Source organism: Silurus aristotelis (assembly GCF_946808225.1).
Source record: "Silurus aristotelis genome assembly, chromosome: 5".
Taxonomy (NCBI): Eukaryota; Metazoa; Chordata; class Actinopteri; order Siluriformes; family Siluridae; genus Silurus; species Silurus aristotelis.
The window spans coordinates 13,061,292-13,078,850 of NC_139578.1; the positions used below are offsets into that span (position 1 = coordinate 13,061,292).

The 17,559-nt window shown below is 36.1% G+C and overlaps 1 protein-coding gene across 1 annotated transcript in view; it reads right to left on the bottom strand.

The window, feature by feature from the left end:
- col25a1 (collagen type XXV alpha 1 chain) overlaps positions 1–17,559 on the bottom strand; it is a 158,281-nt gene that overhangs the window by 63,735 nt on the left and 76,987 nt on the right. Inside the window, exon 4 of the mRNA XM_083542268.1 lies at positions 15,796–15,803. Within this exon, the coding sequence (XP_083398394.1) occupies positions 15,796–15,803 (8 nt within the window). The remainder of the gene's footprint in view (positions 1–15,795; positions 15,804–17,559) is intronic.

The following is a 17,559-nucleotide window of genomic DNA, read 5'->3' on the forward strand; positions in this document are numbered from 1 at the left end:
CAGAACTCACAATTATTATAAATAACTCTATTCAATCCCACAGGCAGACTTTTTAGGCCCCCCCAGTGTATCTTTATATGTACAAGTAATAATACTGAGGTCCAAGCCAGAAACACATGTTTAAAAGTTTTTTATGAATAGAGACTGTGGTTGATGATGAGTTTATTGTATTTTACATTCCTTATTATGTAATCATGAACAATTATATGTTTTTTCTTAGGAATATCTTTGTGTATAGAGATTGGTTACTGTGTTAAATTCTTTTAGGACAATATTGTATGTCTAAGGGCAATAAGAAATGATCTTTGGTATTTACTTTTGAAAGAGTTTCCTGGTGAGGTAAAAATAAATAAAGTTAATGCTGCAAGCATCATCTCGGTCGCTCATACATGTATTCACTAAAATTAAAAAATATTTTTTTCCTTTAATAACTAATAATCAAACTTTCAACAGCCCACAAACATACATACTGTACAGCAAATATACAACACATCATTATTGTCTTTTTTAACTAATGTCAAAATATTTTTTAATTTAGAAAAGAACATTAGCAATCCATCCATAGTCCAATAAAACCCAGATTCTGAAATAGCAAAAAAAGGTATATAAATGTATATATCCACCTCTGATTACTACATGATTTAATATTTAAAGGGGACATAGCACACAGTTTTGGCCACTTTTATGTTAATCTTAAATATCTATAGAGTAGTATTGCATCACTCATATCTCTGAAGAGACGTTATTTTGATCAGATTTATAAAAGAGATTTACAGATTGTGACATCGCTATAAACAAAACAGGAACAAAAACTGTATAGTCTTAAATCAACTATAGCTAACAATCAAATCCAGCCATACATATTTCTTCATATGTACATACCTTCATTCATACATACAATTACATACATTTCCGAAAACTTATGCAAACCCAGAATGAGTGTACTGTATATACACCCAAATCATTTTCTGAAACTTTGGCCATGTTTAGTATGAGAATTCAACTCTTCAACAGTGTAAATAACTAAACATTTATGAAATAGTATTAAACCATCAGACTTTTTAATTTATACTAACATTTAGTCTGATAAATACACACAATTATGCAGAAAAAAAAACTTTTACAATGCTCTAATAACTATTTTTGCTTTTGCATCAGTGATGGCTTTGTTTCTTCTGTGGTTGCTAAATTGCTATAAACAATCTTGAATGTTTAATTACCATTTTCGATCATTATCTAGTGAAAATCATAATGCAGGAATTTGTCAAAATATGGCTGGGGTGCAGTGGGTTTTCCAGAGGTGGCAAAGTACACACATCCTTCACTTAATTGGAAGTACAGATACTTATGTTTTAAAATACTCTGGTAACAGTTGGAGTACTGACTATTCTTTTTTAATCAAATTAAAGTAAAAAAGTTTGGGCTCTGGCATGTACTTAAGGACTTACTTAGTCACTTAGTCATGCTGGTAACTGGAATTCATTTCAAGCTTTCTATTCATATATTTATTTTGTCTGTAAGGCAAGTATTTATCGAGATTTTGGTTGTTATTATTCATGTGTTTGTGAAGAGAGATGACAGAGAGTGTTTATTATGCATTATGTTGTTATTATGCATTATAAAATAGACCCTTTACAGATTCGAATGATGTATTGCTCCTATATGTACGATCAACATTTGCCAAAAATAGCAATAAGTTATCCATCAGCCTGTCAACATCACATGACTGTCACATGTAAAACCTTGTCTGTTGGCCTAAACACTATTAGAAGCACTGTACATTTGCAACATAAATCCTAATATTGGTTTCATGAATTTGTATTAATTTAGTTTGTGAAGAAAACAGTAATGAAGAAAACAGTTTGTTTACTTCATTTCGTAGTGTTTCTCTTGGCAGCACTGCTTCCAGTACGTGTATGTGGAGGTTAGATTTTTTGTCCAATCAGATTTCAGCCTCTATGTGCTGCCATGTCAATCTAATCTGCCCAGGGGCTTCGAAGTCACTACTGCTGGCCTTTCTACCTTAGAGAATATGAGCAATGGGTCTGTTTCTTTAAGCAATCAGATTTAAAATTCGCCTCACAGGGCTAGCTAGCTGGCCCAGAATTGCGTCAGCATTTTTCCGTCCTCTGATTGGTTTGTCAGAGGGAAACAGTTACAGCCAAGTTCAACTGGCAAAACACATCTGTAGCATGCTGCACACATTAATGCATCTGAGATAGACTTTTTTATGCCTACGGATGAAGAGAGGAGAGCTCATCGTGAGGAGAGTTCGGCCAACCCCAAAGATTGTTAGTTTGTCTCAACCCGGAAAAGGGTTTGTTCGCCACTTCCAGACCAGTGAATACAAGCAGTACCACTGGCTTACAGCCTCTGAGGAGTGGTGCAAATAATGAGCATGCATTTCTGGTGAGAAGGTTGTATTTTATTAAAATCTTTATGTTTTTGTCATGTTATTAGACAAATATTGATTCTGAACTGCTCCAGATGATGTAGGTGGCACAGTTGTGGTTGTAGTGTAGAGGTGTGGAGCTTGCTTTAGTAAAACAGTTTTCACCCTGCATATGTGAAATGCCTCTATCTCTGTAATGCCATGCATTGTTATATTGTGTTTTTGTACAGTATTGATGGTTTCTATAATTGCGACGTGATAGTGGTGTTATTAAGAGGTGGATTAAGTCAGGTAAGTCCCCATTGAAGGCCCAGGTACCAAATGCACGGCCCGCCACTGGTATCTATTCACCCTCACCTACAGTGTCTTATGTCTTGTTAAGCATTCTATTTAAATTATGTCTCTGTATGTGTCTTTGTCAAGCTTTTGTTGATATTATGCATATGTTCCACAACTGTTCCATTAGTCTGGTTGTTTTTGAGATATCCTGTGTTTATGTTAATTATTTCCATTTTTTAATGGTTAAATGAGTCTGCACTTGCATCCGCCACCTCTGCCTCATTACATGACAGTCAGACCTTATGGTTTGTGCTATACATCTCCCAAGAGAAGTTAAAATTTGGATGTTTAGTGTCTGTGGAGCATTAAATATAACAGACAGTGAAACCCACATACTGACATACTGTGTCCTGTGAGGTCTGTTGAACTAATAATTACTAGTTTTGTCTTAGAGTGGAGGTTTTTTTGTTTGTTTGTTTGTTTTATACAACATGCTACATTCTGCCTTCACATTATCAAGAGTTCACAAGGTAATGGAAAACCCCAAAATATTCAAAACTAGGACTGGACCTCTGTGACTAGTGGGACTAGTGACCTGAATGGCTGCATGTTTTGGCAAGATAGTGTGTTGTTTATCTAGCTTGTTGTCACCAGAAAAGTACAAAATAGTCATATTATTCAAGATTTCTGTACATTGACAGAAGACCAGATGCCATTTGCTGTTGCACGGTTGATGATGTTTAAGGTTTTTTAAATGTATTCTGTCATATCTTACATTTTTCAAAACATTTTACCTAGTAATAATAATACCTTAACTACAATAAATTAATTATAACTGTAATCTATTTTATTGAGTCAATTAACTGATGTAAACCTTGTAGCAGACATTGTAAATAAACACGTTACTTCATGCTATAACTACATGCAAGTCATGCATGCCTTAGCGTTATAGTGTACCTATTTACAGGAAACAAATGTATTTTTTTAATCCCATTTTTTCAAACTATCCTTACCAAAAACCTCAACACAAAAAAAAAAAAACCAACAACAACTAAACACTGCATAAAGACATTGGGTGGTTCATCTCAACCACAGCTAACTAATTTTCACTTTTTGTTCTTTATATTCAAGTGAACAAGGCCCTGTAATCATACGGGAAATCATTAAACCTGTTTTTATCCCTAATAAAAGATGGATCTTTTTTGACGATGAGCTAATTTGTTTGTTTACCACATCTTTCAGTTGCTTCATATTTCCTCCCACTGTTCAGCAATGTTTTTTCACATAAAATTAAACAGTTTGACAGGTTGACAGTTTGTATTCAGCAGTGCTAGCACAAGGCTGGAAAGCTTCCACTAGTTTCACAGTTGTTGACATGACTGAAAGAGTTCTAATGAGTTCACCACAGTTTATCTTGCTGGCTCAGCATTAATGCATTAAATAGAAAATCTATAACAAGAGAAACTTATTTTTCCCCCAACCACCCCACCCCTAATACAACTGCCTATCTATATAAGTACAGGTAGTCGTCGACTTTACGACCACAATCACTAGCTGCGGTGTACGACAGTGCGTACCAGCTTCCGGCATCATTTCACAGTACTGTACATATAGCCTACTCTACTTACAACCAAATCATGTTACGACCGGTCTGTCGAAACCAATCGTAAGTCGATGACTACCTTTACCTGCATGGTGTAGTCTGGCTTAACTGCTATTATTATAAGGACAATGATGATTTTTTATTATTATTTTTGTTGTTGTTGTTGTTGTTGTTGTTGTAACTACCATCACCAACAAATCTTAAGGGATTATATATTTATATTATAGAAAAAGTACCACATGTAATCAATCACTGTCACTCAGAGCCCTTGCACCCCATTTTTAAAGTTCTTTTTCACAGTCAATACCCTCTTTCTGACTGTACATGAAGATTAATAGCCTTTTCAAAAAGAACTTTAACCAATAGTTATCTAGAACAAGCGACAAAAGGCTTGTGTTAATAGCTGTCAGCAACAACCCAACTCATATACAATAATTTTAAGAATTTATTAGCTGCCAAAAGCTGCCATTCACCTGAGGCACATTTATTAGTGATTATCAGTGACTGACTTCATTATCTCTTTAAGTTGCTCACAGTTAGTTAGAAAAACATTTGTCTCCAAATTCCTTTTCAGAGAAGCAGGGTCTTTGGAGCCATCCTTAAAATGTAGCAATGAATTTACTGCTATATGTTTTAGAATAATGGTACACTTATGTTTTTTCTAATTCATTGTGAAGCTTGAACTATAACTAATGTAAAAGGTATGTTGCATGAACCACTATATTGTCCATTATATATGAGGACATCATTTCATTAACAATTTACAGAACAAAACCTTCTATATAAAGGTATTTGAGCAACCAGCAGTATTACAGTTCATTTTTTGGATGTTTTTTTATAACTTCCATTGGCAATATACAGTATAAATCAAAACCACCAATATTTGTAACAAATATATCTACTATACTGGCACTCGTCATTGACAAAGCAACAAAAAAGTGAGAAAACTGTGTGAAAAAATACTAAGCAGAATCATGTATGAAGTATTTGTATATTTACCAGAATTTTTTTTTTGAGGAGCACAAGCACAATATATGCATTCTCTTGGCCTTAGAGGATATTTAGCGTAGGCCTACAAGGAAACTTAGGCCTAGCATGCTTCATTAAATACCCACACTTGCTTCAAAGAAAGGCCTACACATAGACTGTAGAGTATTTATTGGTATGGGAGTTGTTACCCACACACATTAAAACTGTGGATGAAATAAATCCAAAGTGGCAATTGTTGTAAAACATGGCCATAAAACGAGTCATTTTGACTGCCTTCCTCTTACTGAGAAAGTGCTTGATTATGAGGAATGGCAGACTACTTCATGTAAATCAGCAGACACAAAGGCTGATACTGAACTGTTAAATTGTTCTCCAAATTACACTCATCCATACCTGTTATTGCCATTATTCACTTGAGCCAATTAATTTAGTATTTCATGATTTGTCGAATGCTGCTCAAACATCTGTGTAGCTAAAGCTTAAAATATTATTAAATGAAGCACAACAAGCAAATCAATGGCAGCTTTGGGATAAACAGGAACACAAACCAACAGTTCATGATAACAATGGAACAAGTGGGGGTAATTGGCACTGCACTTTCAAGGCTTTACTGAAGAGACTTTAATGCTTTTGTGGGGAGTTTACTAAATGGACGCCAAACCACCAACCTAAAGAAACAGCTAGGGCCAGAGGACAAATGGCATACCTCATGTCTGTATGTTAGGTCTGAATCAGAACCCTTGAGCAATGAGCTCTTTGGAATGTTTTTGAGTGGGAAATCTAATCAAGAACAGGGATGTAAGCAATCAGAACAGAGTGGGTTAAAACAGATTACCACAAAATGGCTGGTGCCTGTCAAGGGAATCACAGTGTTGGAGGTTGGGCTGGAATAGGAAAAAGCACTGGAAAACTGACTTTGGGAAAAGGCATCTGGTTCCCATAATCGCATTGTATCACAATTGGTCTGGCCCAAAGTGGCTTTAATGATGGCTGCATATGTGCACGTGTGTAGATGGAGTTGCATTGTATGGCTGAATAAAGTGGTTTAACTGAAGGAGTCATGCAGTAAAGAACCGCAAAGGTTCAATGTGCTGTCAGGCGAGTTAATTAGCAGTTCACCTTATAAGTAGAGTGGTGTGTCCAAGGAGGCCTAAAAGCACAAGTGAAACTGGTCTTTTTCCAATAGCTGAAGTATGCCACAACTCAGCACAATTCCAAACTCCCACACTTTATACTCCCAGTTACATAACATAGTTTCTGTGTTAGACTTTGAGTCTTTATTGACAGGAGATTATATCCAAACTTTCTCACTATATATGCACAGTATTTATAAGGAGTTCAAGCCATATAACATTTTGCTTAACAAAATGACTTTAAAAGACAGTTTATATACTGTTTCCAATACATGCTTCTCTCTTGACAGTGACTACATGCAGAATTGGCAAAATGTTATAATATTTTTTTTTCTTAGTATATTTGTAAGTCATTGCTCTTTGAAATGTTTTATATTCTAATTACACATAACATTACTAAAGATAAATCTTTGACGTTAATTGATGTGCAAGATGGTTATTTTGCTTTATTGATCTTGGACCTTTCTTTCATTTTATGATTGAGGCCAGCTCATTACATTGCCATGATTTTCATTTAGCATGCAGATCAACCAATGCCTCATTATTTCTATGTCCAGCTATGTATAATTTTTGCACGAATAAACAGAGATAACAAAATATACACAGTTTATTTTGGAAGTAGTATTAGATTAGTTGCTGTTTTTCAATAAAAAAAGACTTATTTAAATGCCAGTAGACTATAATGATATAAAAAATAAGAACAAATAAAAAATCCAATAGTTTTCCTACTTTACTCAGAAGCAAGCATGCATTGATGAGCTTAACAAATTGTAAACAACTTGAAAAAAAAACACAGGACCACAATATAAATAAAGATTGCTTTCAATCATGAACAAAAACTGTTGAACACAAGATAAACAACAGTTTGCTAAAAGAACTAAAGATGGCTATAGACTTCATGGACAAAGTCTTATAGACAGAAGGAATAAAGAAAGTGTATAAAACAAATGAATTACACATGATCCAATGTGTAACACTTCATCTGTGAACCATGGTGACATGGATATGCACAGCTGCCAAAGGAACTGCTCACTTGTCTTTACTGATGATGTGACTGCTGACAGAAGTGGCAGAACGAATTCTGAAGTATACAGAAGCATCATAGCTGCTCACATGCAGCCAATTACTTCAAAAACCAAATAGGCAGTGCATCACCTTAAAACCAGAACAATGACGCAAACATACTCACTTGAGGAATGTCATCAAGAAATTTTAAGGCAGATATTCGTCAAAACAAGAAAGCACTAAAAATGGATCCATTACAGTTACTGAAAGAGCATGAGCAGAGATAATGCTCAGATTCAGGATTGCAACCAAGTAGAATAAACATTAATTACTGATTTTGTGTTATTTTTCTAATACCTAACTTTTTAGCCTTCTGGGAATAACTTCCACTAGATCAGCAGTCCCCAACCTTTTTTGTACCAGGGACCAGTTTCATGAATGAAAACTTTTCCACGAACCAAGTAGAGGCACAGGGGTTCCAATAATAAAAACCTTTGTCAGATCATATTATGTAATCTGAATGCAACAATTACACTTTATATTAGGCAATTATGCAGCGTCATTGTGTCCCTGTAACTGGATGGTCCCATCTTGTGTGATGGGAGACAGTGACTCGAATTGTGTTCGATATGTCTAGTCTACTCCGTTGTCTTGTTTTGGTGGCTGTCTCTGCAGAAAACCCCACTTCACAAAGAAAAGAGGTTGGAAACTCAGGAAGGTGCTTTCAGTGCTTTTGTGATGTCGGGATATTCTGCTTTGACTTTAATCTAGAATGCAAAGAAGTCTTAAAAATGGATTAAAAGCCACCATCATTTTTCTAGAAGAAATCTTTGCAATCTCCGAAACTCAAAAACTCTAGCCAGCGATTTGCCTTTGGAAAGCCAACTAACTTCTGTGTACAAAAGAAGGCGTCTATGTTCTGCATCCATCTCTTCACAGAGCTGCTTGAACAGATGCGAATTAAAGACATGCACTTTGATGTGGTTAATAACTTTAATTACATCTTGCAAAACACTGTTAAGCTCAGGTGAGAGTTTTCTGCTCGCCAGCATTTCCCTATGGATGACACAGTGTGCAGACTCACATTTGAAAGCGACCTCCTTGATCCGTGTTGTCAAACCTAAATGCCCCCCAGCCTCTTGGGGAAGTTGCAGGCAAAAGCAATTTTTAGTAAAAGGCCTCTTAGCTTTAGCAATGTGGTCCGCAACTAAGAATGATGACGTGGTGTACCTTAATAAACAGTTTTTTTGTTCTTCATGTTCAAATTATTTTCTTAAAAAAATTCCAAAGGCTTGTCTTTTAACGCAGGGTGTTTTTCTTTCAGTTTGGCAAAGCAGTTTTGAGGGTTTCATGGCTTCAATGACTAGTCAGTTACCGCAAATTATGCTTAGCAGGTCAGAAGCTTGTGTATCACCTGTTGCAATTAACCTGTAACTTAGGTAGGAATGTCTCTAGGTTACATATGTAACCCTAGTTCCCTAAACACTTTCGAAATGTAACCGAGTGTTTGCGCTCTGAATTAATATGTGTAATCAGTCAAACATTGGACGCTGGCCGTCACCGACAGGGTGAATTCACGACCAGGAAGTATAAAAAGCATACAGAGAGAGACAGCATCAGCTTCTGTAAGGGAGAAGGAAGCACTGCAGGGATGCCGGAGGTGTGGCATAAAGACGCAGCTCCTCGTTCCCTCAGGGAACTAGGGTTACATACGTCACCTAGAGACGTTTCCTTTCAGGATCTCGAGCTGCGTTGAAATGCTTTGGGAACAAGTGTCCAATCACACCAGAGTGACCAGTCCTTGCCTGGTGTGTGTCTGTCAAACACAGCTAGAGGAGTACTGAGGGGCCAGAAGTGGCACTGCGGTATAGGTTATAGAACCGCACAAAGTTCAGCATGTGAACCAACCTGCAGTGTTACATATGTCTTGGAGGGGAACTCCAGAGGACCAAGATTTTGAGGCAGCCATACTCCGGGTGCGGGGAGACCAGAGAACTCATAGGGTGATGTGATGGCATCAACAATCCACCTGCTCAGAGTCTGCTTATTACGAGGGAGGCCTCTTTTGGGAGGGCCGTAGCAGTTGATCAGTCTTTCTCCAAGGACTCCTCTTTCTCCAAGCTCTCTTGGAAGAAGAAGATACCTGCACTCGGAAGCGGAGCGATGGCATTGACATGCAGCCGGCTTTCTCAAGAGCCGACTAGCCTGCTCCGCTCCCAGGAATATATATATATATTTTTTTTTTTTTTTTTTTTTTTTTTTTTTGACAATTCAACACATACACACAGAGTGCAAACAGAAGCTAATGCTGACTCTCTCCGTATGCATTTTTATACTTCCTGGTCGTGATGGCCAGTGTCCACTTTTTTACTGATTACACACACCAGGCAAGGACTGGTCACGCTAAACACTCGGGCGCGTTCCCAAAGCGTTTCGATGCAGTTTGAGTCCCTGAAAGGGAATCTTGGTATTTTCTTTTCAATGCAGATTTTTTTTTTGCTGGTAGTCTGTGACCCTTCTGCTGTTTCATCGTTTGCTCATTCCTTCCTATTTCAAGGCTAAGCTTGTGTTGCTGATGTGTAAAATGGCATGCCAGAGTCAAATGCGGTAGTGTCAGAGAATCCCCAGCCACGCCCCCCTCTAATGCTCAACACTCCCGCTCAGCCTCTCTTTCCTTTTAATCACTTGCACCTGTTTCCTCTTCATTAGAACCATTCAAAAGATCTCTCTCCCCTCTCACTCACCGTCTGATCTACCTTATACCTACCTTAGATCACCTACCTTAGACTACCTTCCGCTCCTGTTTCTTCTGAGTTCCCCTGTGTTCTTGGTTACCCTTCTCATGCAACAAGTGACAGCTAAGTTCATTATTTCCCGCACTCCCTTTTCTGATTCTTCTGTGTTTGTTCTGTTCCAAGATCAATAAATTTCACCTTGTTTTACTCCCGGCTTCTGACTCCTGGTATTCCGTAACAGATAGTGAGGCAAGGGTGGAAATAATTTAAGAAAAATAACTATAATTTTAACCACAACATTTTTTTTTGCAGCCCGGTACCAAATATTATAGCGCGGGTTGGGGACCCCTGCACTATATTTTGGAATGTGGTTATAAAGATTTGTGCTCAGTCAACAACAAGGGCATTTTTTAAATTAGATACTGGTGTTGAATGCGGAGGCCTAGGGTTTCATTTTATCCCAAAGGTGTTCAGTAGTAGAGGTCAATCGATGGGTTTTTCTCTGGCCGATGTCGATATTTAGAAATCAGGGCAGCAGATGGCCTATATATGATTCCCCCCATTCATCTCATAAAATCTATCTTAATTAATAAGACATGATACAGAAAATTGCTTGAATTAAATATTTATAGAACATCAAAAGCCGTTCCAATTAGTAAACTTGCTGGCAGGTTTTGGTAACTGTGCCTACCTGTAGACTAAACTACAGCTGGTTTAAGGCTTAATAACAATATAGTTCCAAAAAATCAATCATATTCACTCTCCAAATGTTATTCTCATCCTTTTTTTAAAAAGAAGCATAAATTTTGGCCAATTAAATATAAAAGGCTAGATTAAGAACAAAGGATAAGACCTGGGACACATTAAGATGACAGTCGGCCATCAGTCAATGTCGGGTAGATTTTAGGCTTCGTTTGGCTTCAGTTTTTTGGTGTGTTCCGCACTGTTGGCTGTGGTCGGATGGCATCAGCTGTTTTTCGACGGATTCTACTTATCTATTTAAAGGCAGAACTCATTTAAAAAAATAGATTTCCGATTAGTAATCAGCTTAGCAAATGAGCACACAAGGAAAAAAAATTATGAAAAACAATGATGGAGTAAAGAGGGAATGCACTTGTTTTCATTTCATTCAACTCTTCAACAATTCTTGTCTTTGCAGCTTAGCTGATATGATTGAAAAAAGCTATTCGTTAGCAATGATTGCGGCAGGTGTAGACCCTGCTTGCTTTATATAGTCACAGTTCTAGCCTATCCAGGTTTCTCTGTTTGGAGGCCACCTGCTGGAATGGCAAAGTTATGTTCTCTCATGCAAGTGCAGAATGGACCTGCCTAATAATCGGCATATCTTCATGTAGCTGGCTTTGTGCACAGAGGCATTACTGGAACAAGTTTGGGGATCTTAGTTCAAAGACACCCTATACAGTTGTGTTCCTCCAACATTGTGGGAACATTTGGGGAAGAACCATACATGTCTGGAAAAGTCAGGTCTCCCAATACATCAATCAATATAGTGTATATAGACTATTTGATATACTGGTAATCACCTCCATCTTAACAATCTTAATTGAGACTTATATGTATTGCTTCCTTTTAGAAACACAGTACTGTACTGCAATGCCAACATTTTAATCCTGTATTTAGCTCATGTCCTATAAACAAAGTGGCACTTCATTACTTTTCATTGCTAATATTTATATACCCTAACATTAGGAATTGGCTGATGTCATGTACATCTTCTAAAGCCACCTGAGTTTGTGACCTTTCTTGGATCAATTTCCATTTCCATTAAATTCCTTTGGCAGATGCCTTAATCCAGAATGACTTAAATAAGTGTTTTGAAGTCTCCATCAAAAACATCCTCATTCTAGTACAAAGAGGCCAGAGTCTAAAAATACCATCAAGCTTAATCCTTGTTAGAAAGGAATTGGTACATGTTGTTACAGCAAAAACAACAGTACAAATTTTCTTTCTTTCTTTCATGTGCATTGCACACCTACAGAATATAGAGTCAAAGAATGTTCATTCCACCACTTCAGTGCAAGTACAAAGAATAATCGTAACGCATGTCCACCTCATGTTTTTAAAGATGAAAGATAAAATCGAGCCATACTTGAAGGAGTTATTGTGCACAGAGAAGCGCTTTTAAATGCTTTCATGTATGTGAGTACTAATCCATTTTTGGGTCTGTAGGCAAACAATAGTGTTTTAAAATCGGATTTGGGCAGCTACAGGAAGCCAGTTGACGGAATGCAGTGATGCTTTAAAGGCTTCATCTCATTTGAAATAACACTGTATAGTTTTATTTGAAAAAAATTATAAACAGATCTTTGTATTTAAGAGTATTTTACAGTATAACTATGAAGTTTCTCATATAAATATATCTGATTCATTTATATATATTTGATTTAATAGGCAATAATGTTAACTATTTCTCTGTCAGGACTCTTGTCGCCACTGAGTTTGCTAACAACAAGCTTAGCAAATATACATGTCTTACAATTGTACAGCGGTATTGCTGTTCGTTGAAAACTTCTGTTATCGCAGTATAAATATACTGTAATAGATTGCACTTCTCCAGTTTCTTGGCCTCCTGACTATACCAGATTGAATCTGGCTGATTTTAAATGCCTGTCAACACTGAAACTTTCTCTATTTTTTTCTTTTTTTTTGCACAATATGAACAGCCTTTTGGAACAGCCCCATGTGTTTTCCTGACTCATGGCAGCAGTGGCATGGCACAGATGTCACTCCTTGTCAGTTCTTTTCTTCCTTGTTGAGTTTTGCTCATTTATTTTTTTGTACATTCTTCTATCTGGTACAGTTTCAGACGTATATTTTTATTTAATAAAAAAATTACATTTAACAGCACACATTTTGCTTCTCCTAATCAGTTACCATGACATGGCTGACTCTCACTGTATTTAACATTTAGCAATTTACACCCACAATTACATGATGCTGACATTTTTAACATCTGACCTAGCCTCATGCTGATAGACACAGTACATTTGTCTGGCATTCCAATGATTAATATTTTTTATGGACTATTCAGGCACATACTGTATGCTTCTGCAAATAAATATTTGTAAACCAAGCATTTCCATACCCCATTGGTGATGTAGTAATAGGGATGAACAGTTATCAGTGCAGATGTGATTCATATTTGAATTTAGCTGTGCCACCTCTAGTTGGTAGTCTTTGAGAATGCATTTGGAAGACGTTTTATACCTTCATTGCTAGGCAACACACAAGCCAATCAGGATATTGCTTTCTTGGGATTTGGTAGCTTTTCAGATCAAAGATTTTCATGTAAAATGCAAGGCCTTTTACACAGGAATGGTTAAATTCTGAAATTACTTGTGAGCATTTAAATGTAATTGGACATTCATGTGCACCAAACAACAGAATACATTTATAGAAGATACTGTTTTTCATTTGTTTCCTTTATCCATATAGGACTTGTATTATAAACTGTCTGCCTAGCATTTTTTTTCCTTACTTTTCAATATGCTGTAATGATTAATAGCAAGTTAGTGTTTGAACTCTCCTAAATCTCCTTTCAGCAGAGGAGAGGTATAAAGCTGATCAAAGTCCAACTGGAAGATGTTTTATTAACAGGTGCACTTAATTATGGATGAGGCCAAGGGCTGAGCTTCTGGGTGTCTCCGAGGTTTTTCTAATCCTGGGCAGGCCTACTGCATAATTCATTTACCATGACACACTGTTCCTTCGAATATTTTTAAAAAGGAAAATACCATGGAAAAATGCAATTCCATGCCAACAATTTGTGTGGATGCTTAAAGGCTGACTGGGAGTCATAAGGTCTAGTTAAAGCAAAACAAAACAAAAGAAAAAAATGTTTGTGTATATCAGATCCACGCACACACTGGGGAAAACATCACTTGAAAGTTAATGCTATACAGGTTACATTAGTTAAGATAATGTCTCAGTGATTTGCATTTTCAAATAAATCTGTTATTGTGGTTTAGCCTGAGGAACAGAGCTTCTGGGCTAATATTCATGCTGACCTTGTTGTGCATCCTTCATTGTGTTCGTGGCTCACCACATGATGATTGATTGTGTTTCAGACTAACAGATCAAGACAACATGCTAAATAGAACCTATAGTCTGAATGTGTTGTATGTGCCCTCACATGGATATAAATCTAATTGTTTTCTATAGTTTATAAGTGTGATAGTAGCATTTATGTCACATTTTTGACCGGAAAAACAATTTCAAATTATTTCATCTTTTTTTTGTTTGTTTATTTCTTTAATTACAACCCACTGCAGGAAATGATTACAGACATCTAAAGATGTATTTCTTTATATTTGTAAGAGGTATTTTTATGCATTATTAAACTAAGACATCTTTAAGTCGTAATTTTTGGGCCGCTGAGTGCACCATCATCCATCCAAGGGTTGGCAGTCTTTTTCCATAGACCTATTAATCCCTTTAAACATGTTAACATAGCTTTGGTAAAACAAATTTGCTAATTGTTTTATTTGTCTGGAGAGAAAACCTGTGGCTAGCTTTGCTTTTCCAACCTTATTTAAAGGTCTTATTGTCATTTTGAAATTTCCTAAATAAGAAACGTTTCCATCATTTAAATCACAATCTCTCCAAAACATTATCTGGAGGAGAGAAATGGAACACTTTGTTATTGAAGAATTTGTTATATTCTTAGTTCTTTTTATACAGTCTCATGAACGGCAAGCTCCTAAGCGATCAGTTACAGAGCCCAATTTAACTCACACGCATTATTTTCTGTTCATAAGATTCATTCAGATAATTGTTACATGTCAATTAAATTTACACTATCAACTCACTTCATTTTCCTGCACATCTAATAACTATAAGATCTTCTTCCCTTGAATTAGTATGCAACACTTCATTGGCAGAGAAGATAAAAATAGCCATTTCAGAAATGTTGTCTCTGTGGTGTTGTGTTATCACATTGTGATTAAAGACAGAATTTTACATAGAATCATATGCTACTTTTATTTTGTAATGAACACTGAAAATAAATCTTTTTTTTTTTTTTTGTGTGTGTTTATTTGTAACTTGTAACTCCATCTATTTCTAGTGAGTTTCTGTTTGAGCATTAGTTGATACACAGCAGCCAACAGAGTGATTGATGGCTGAATAAAATGCCTTTTACCACCTGGCTTCATCTTAACTCAACCTTAAAATGTCTCTGGTAGGTGTCAGTAAATGCAAAAACAATGAGCTTCTCGTTCTATTCACCATTTTGTGGACTTCGATCGTTACCCGGTCATAGGTACCTTTATGTCATAGGCCAGACATTCTTTAAAATAGTGAGAGGTTTTTGCCAAGGTCTCACTGTTTGGTAAACTTTGTTCCAGCTCATTTGCACATTAAAGAAATCTACTCCAGTTGCATTTGCTTCATTAGATTTATCCATTGGCTTTTTTTTATAAACCACAGGCTTAGCCTACTATATGTAGTGGTCAATGAGAAATTAGATTTTTTTTTGACAGCATGATTATAATAGCACACACAAAAATACTCCACAAGAAAAAAATAATAATAATAAAAAATTATGCAACTTCCAATTCCAAGTCAGCAGAGTTTTTACCTTAAATGGTGCACAATCACTCATACAAATCAAATTCATCTCTTTGCCATGGTACTTACAGGGGGTCCTATGAGAAAAGGGGAAAAAACAGAAAAATGCTCATTAATTAGCAGACAAGAGATTAATTGTACTGTCAGGAAATGTTCATAAGCAGCTGTATCTTAGATGTTCCCTAACATGGTTTCAATCCAAATTAGTCTAAAATAATAGTTATAAATATATTATACACCAACGGAAAGAACATGCTTCCGGCTACACTTCTCCAGCGTACCAAGTATCAATGTATCGCATTTCTGCATGCATGCAGATTCATGTGTTTTATTAATACTCACAGCATATAAAATTAGCACCTAGGCAAAATCTCAACATATCTTCTTTCCTGACTTTATTTCCTAACTGTTGTACATAAACAATGACAGGGAATCAGATTTAACCAGGAGATATGGGCTGTTCTTACTTCACTTCCTTCTCAGTCACATCCTTTTGCTAAATTCATCCACAAATTTACAAAGGAGTTTTGAAAAATCCTTCAGATTCCTAACTGTCTTCCTTTACCAGTACAGGACTGCAATTTTGTTGTATAACGTAAGGAAATTATTGTATTGTAATTATATAGAAAAAAAATTGGTAATAGCTTGTAGATATGAAATTTATTTGATATAAATGTTTCTCTAAAATATGTCCTTGAGGCAATACTTTTTCAGCTCATAAACTCTGTTCAACTTAATAATCAACTGATGACTCATGAGGGTAGGGGCAGTAATTACACTGTATAGCACTCCAGGTCTGATTTTTGTTTTTTTGTTTTTCTAAGCTCTTTTTCAAACCTAATGATTTCATAAGAACACTAAAGAGAAAACAGCTTGGAGAGCAGAGAAGGTCAGCAGTTAGTTTAAGAACTAACCTTTAATTAAGTGTTTTAAACCAACTTTCTTTGTGCAATTTACAGCATACAGTATATTTGTAGATTATGTACAGAAAATGAAAATGTATAATATTTATACAAAATATACAACTACCGAAGTACAGTTAGAAGTACACTGGGCTGTGTTTGTACATAGCAGTTTATTCATATTGTATGTGCAACACAGAGGAAACATAACAGTGCCATCTTTGTAAGCTTAGTCCAAAGACCCAAGACAAAAGAAAAATAACCCAGCTCCTGTACTGGAATACTCTGAATGTTTGACAATGGTAATTAATCGCTGCTTGGCAAGTTGGCAAGATAGACTCTGTGTAATCATAAGAAAGGGTAAGTAAATATCACTTGCAGATATGACAGAAGTGTCTGGAACAGCCTTGAGTACTGACAGCTACATGGTTCATGTTAGGCTAACTTTTATTCTACCAACCGTCATAGAGTACCCCAAATGTATTATATTTACTTTGACAGCGGTTTGTTACTTTCTAACACATTATCATTAGGATGCTATAGCTCATTTATGAGAAAATCTCTCTGTGGAAGTGAGAGGGATCTGTTTGATTTGGTTACACTGACCATGCTTACGAGTAGCAGCCTTGCAATAAAGCAATATATCCCGCCTCATTGCCTCTCTGTTTTTTTTTCAGATTCAGCTGAGAGAAAGAACAAAACTGGATTTGAAAGATTACCCAAGAATGCTTGGTAAATATCCCAATGGTACTTTCACCTATTGTTTCCTAATGTCAATATTTATATTGTGGAAAAAGGGTAAGAGCTATTTTTCAACAGTTTATATATATATATTTCTTTTTTATAGCTCTTGCATATAGTTTTCTCAATTGAGCATTTTTGTTTTGTTAAGCAACTTATTACATTTGGATAGTAACCTGCTGGAATGAAA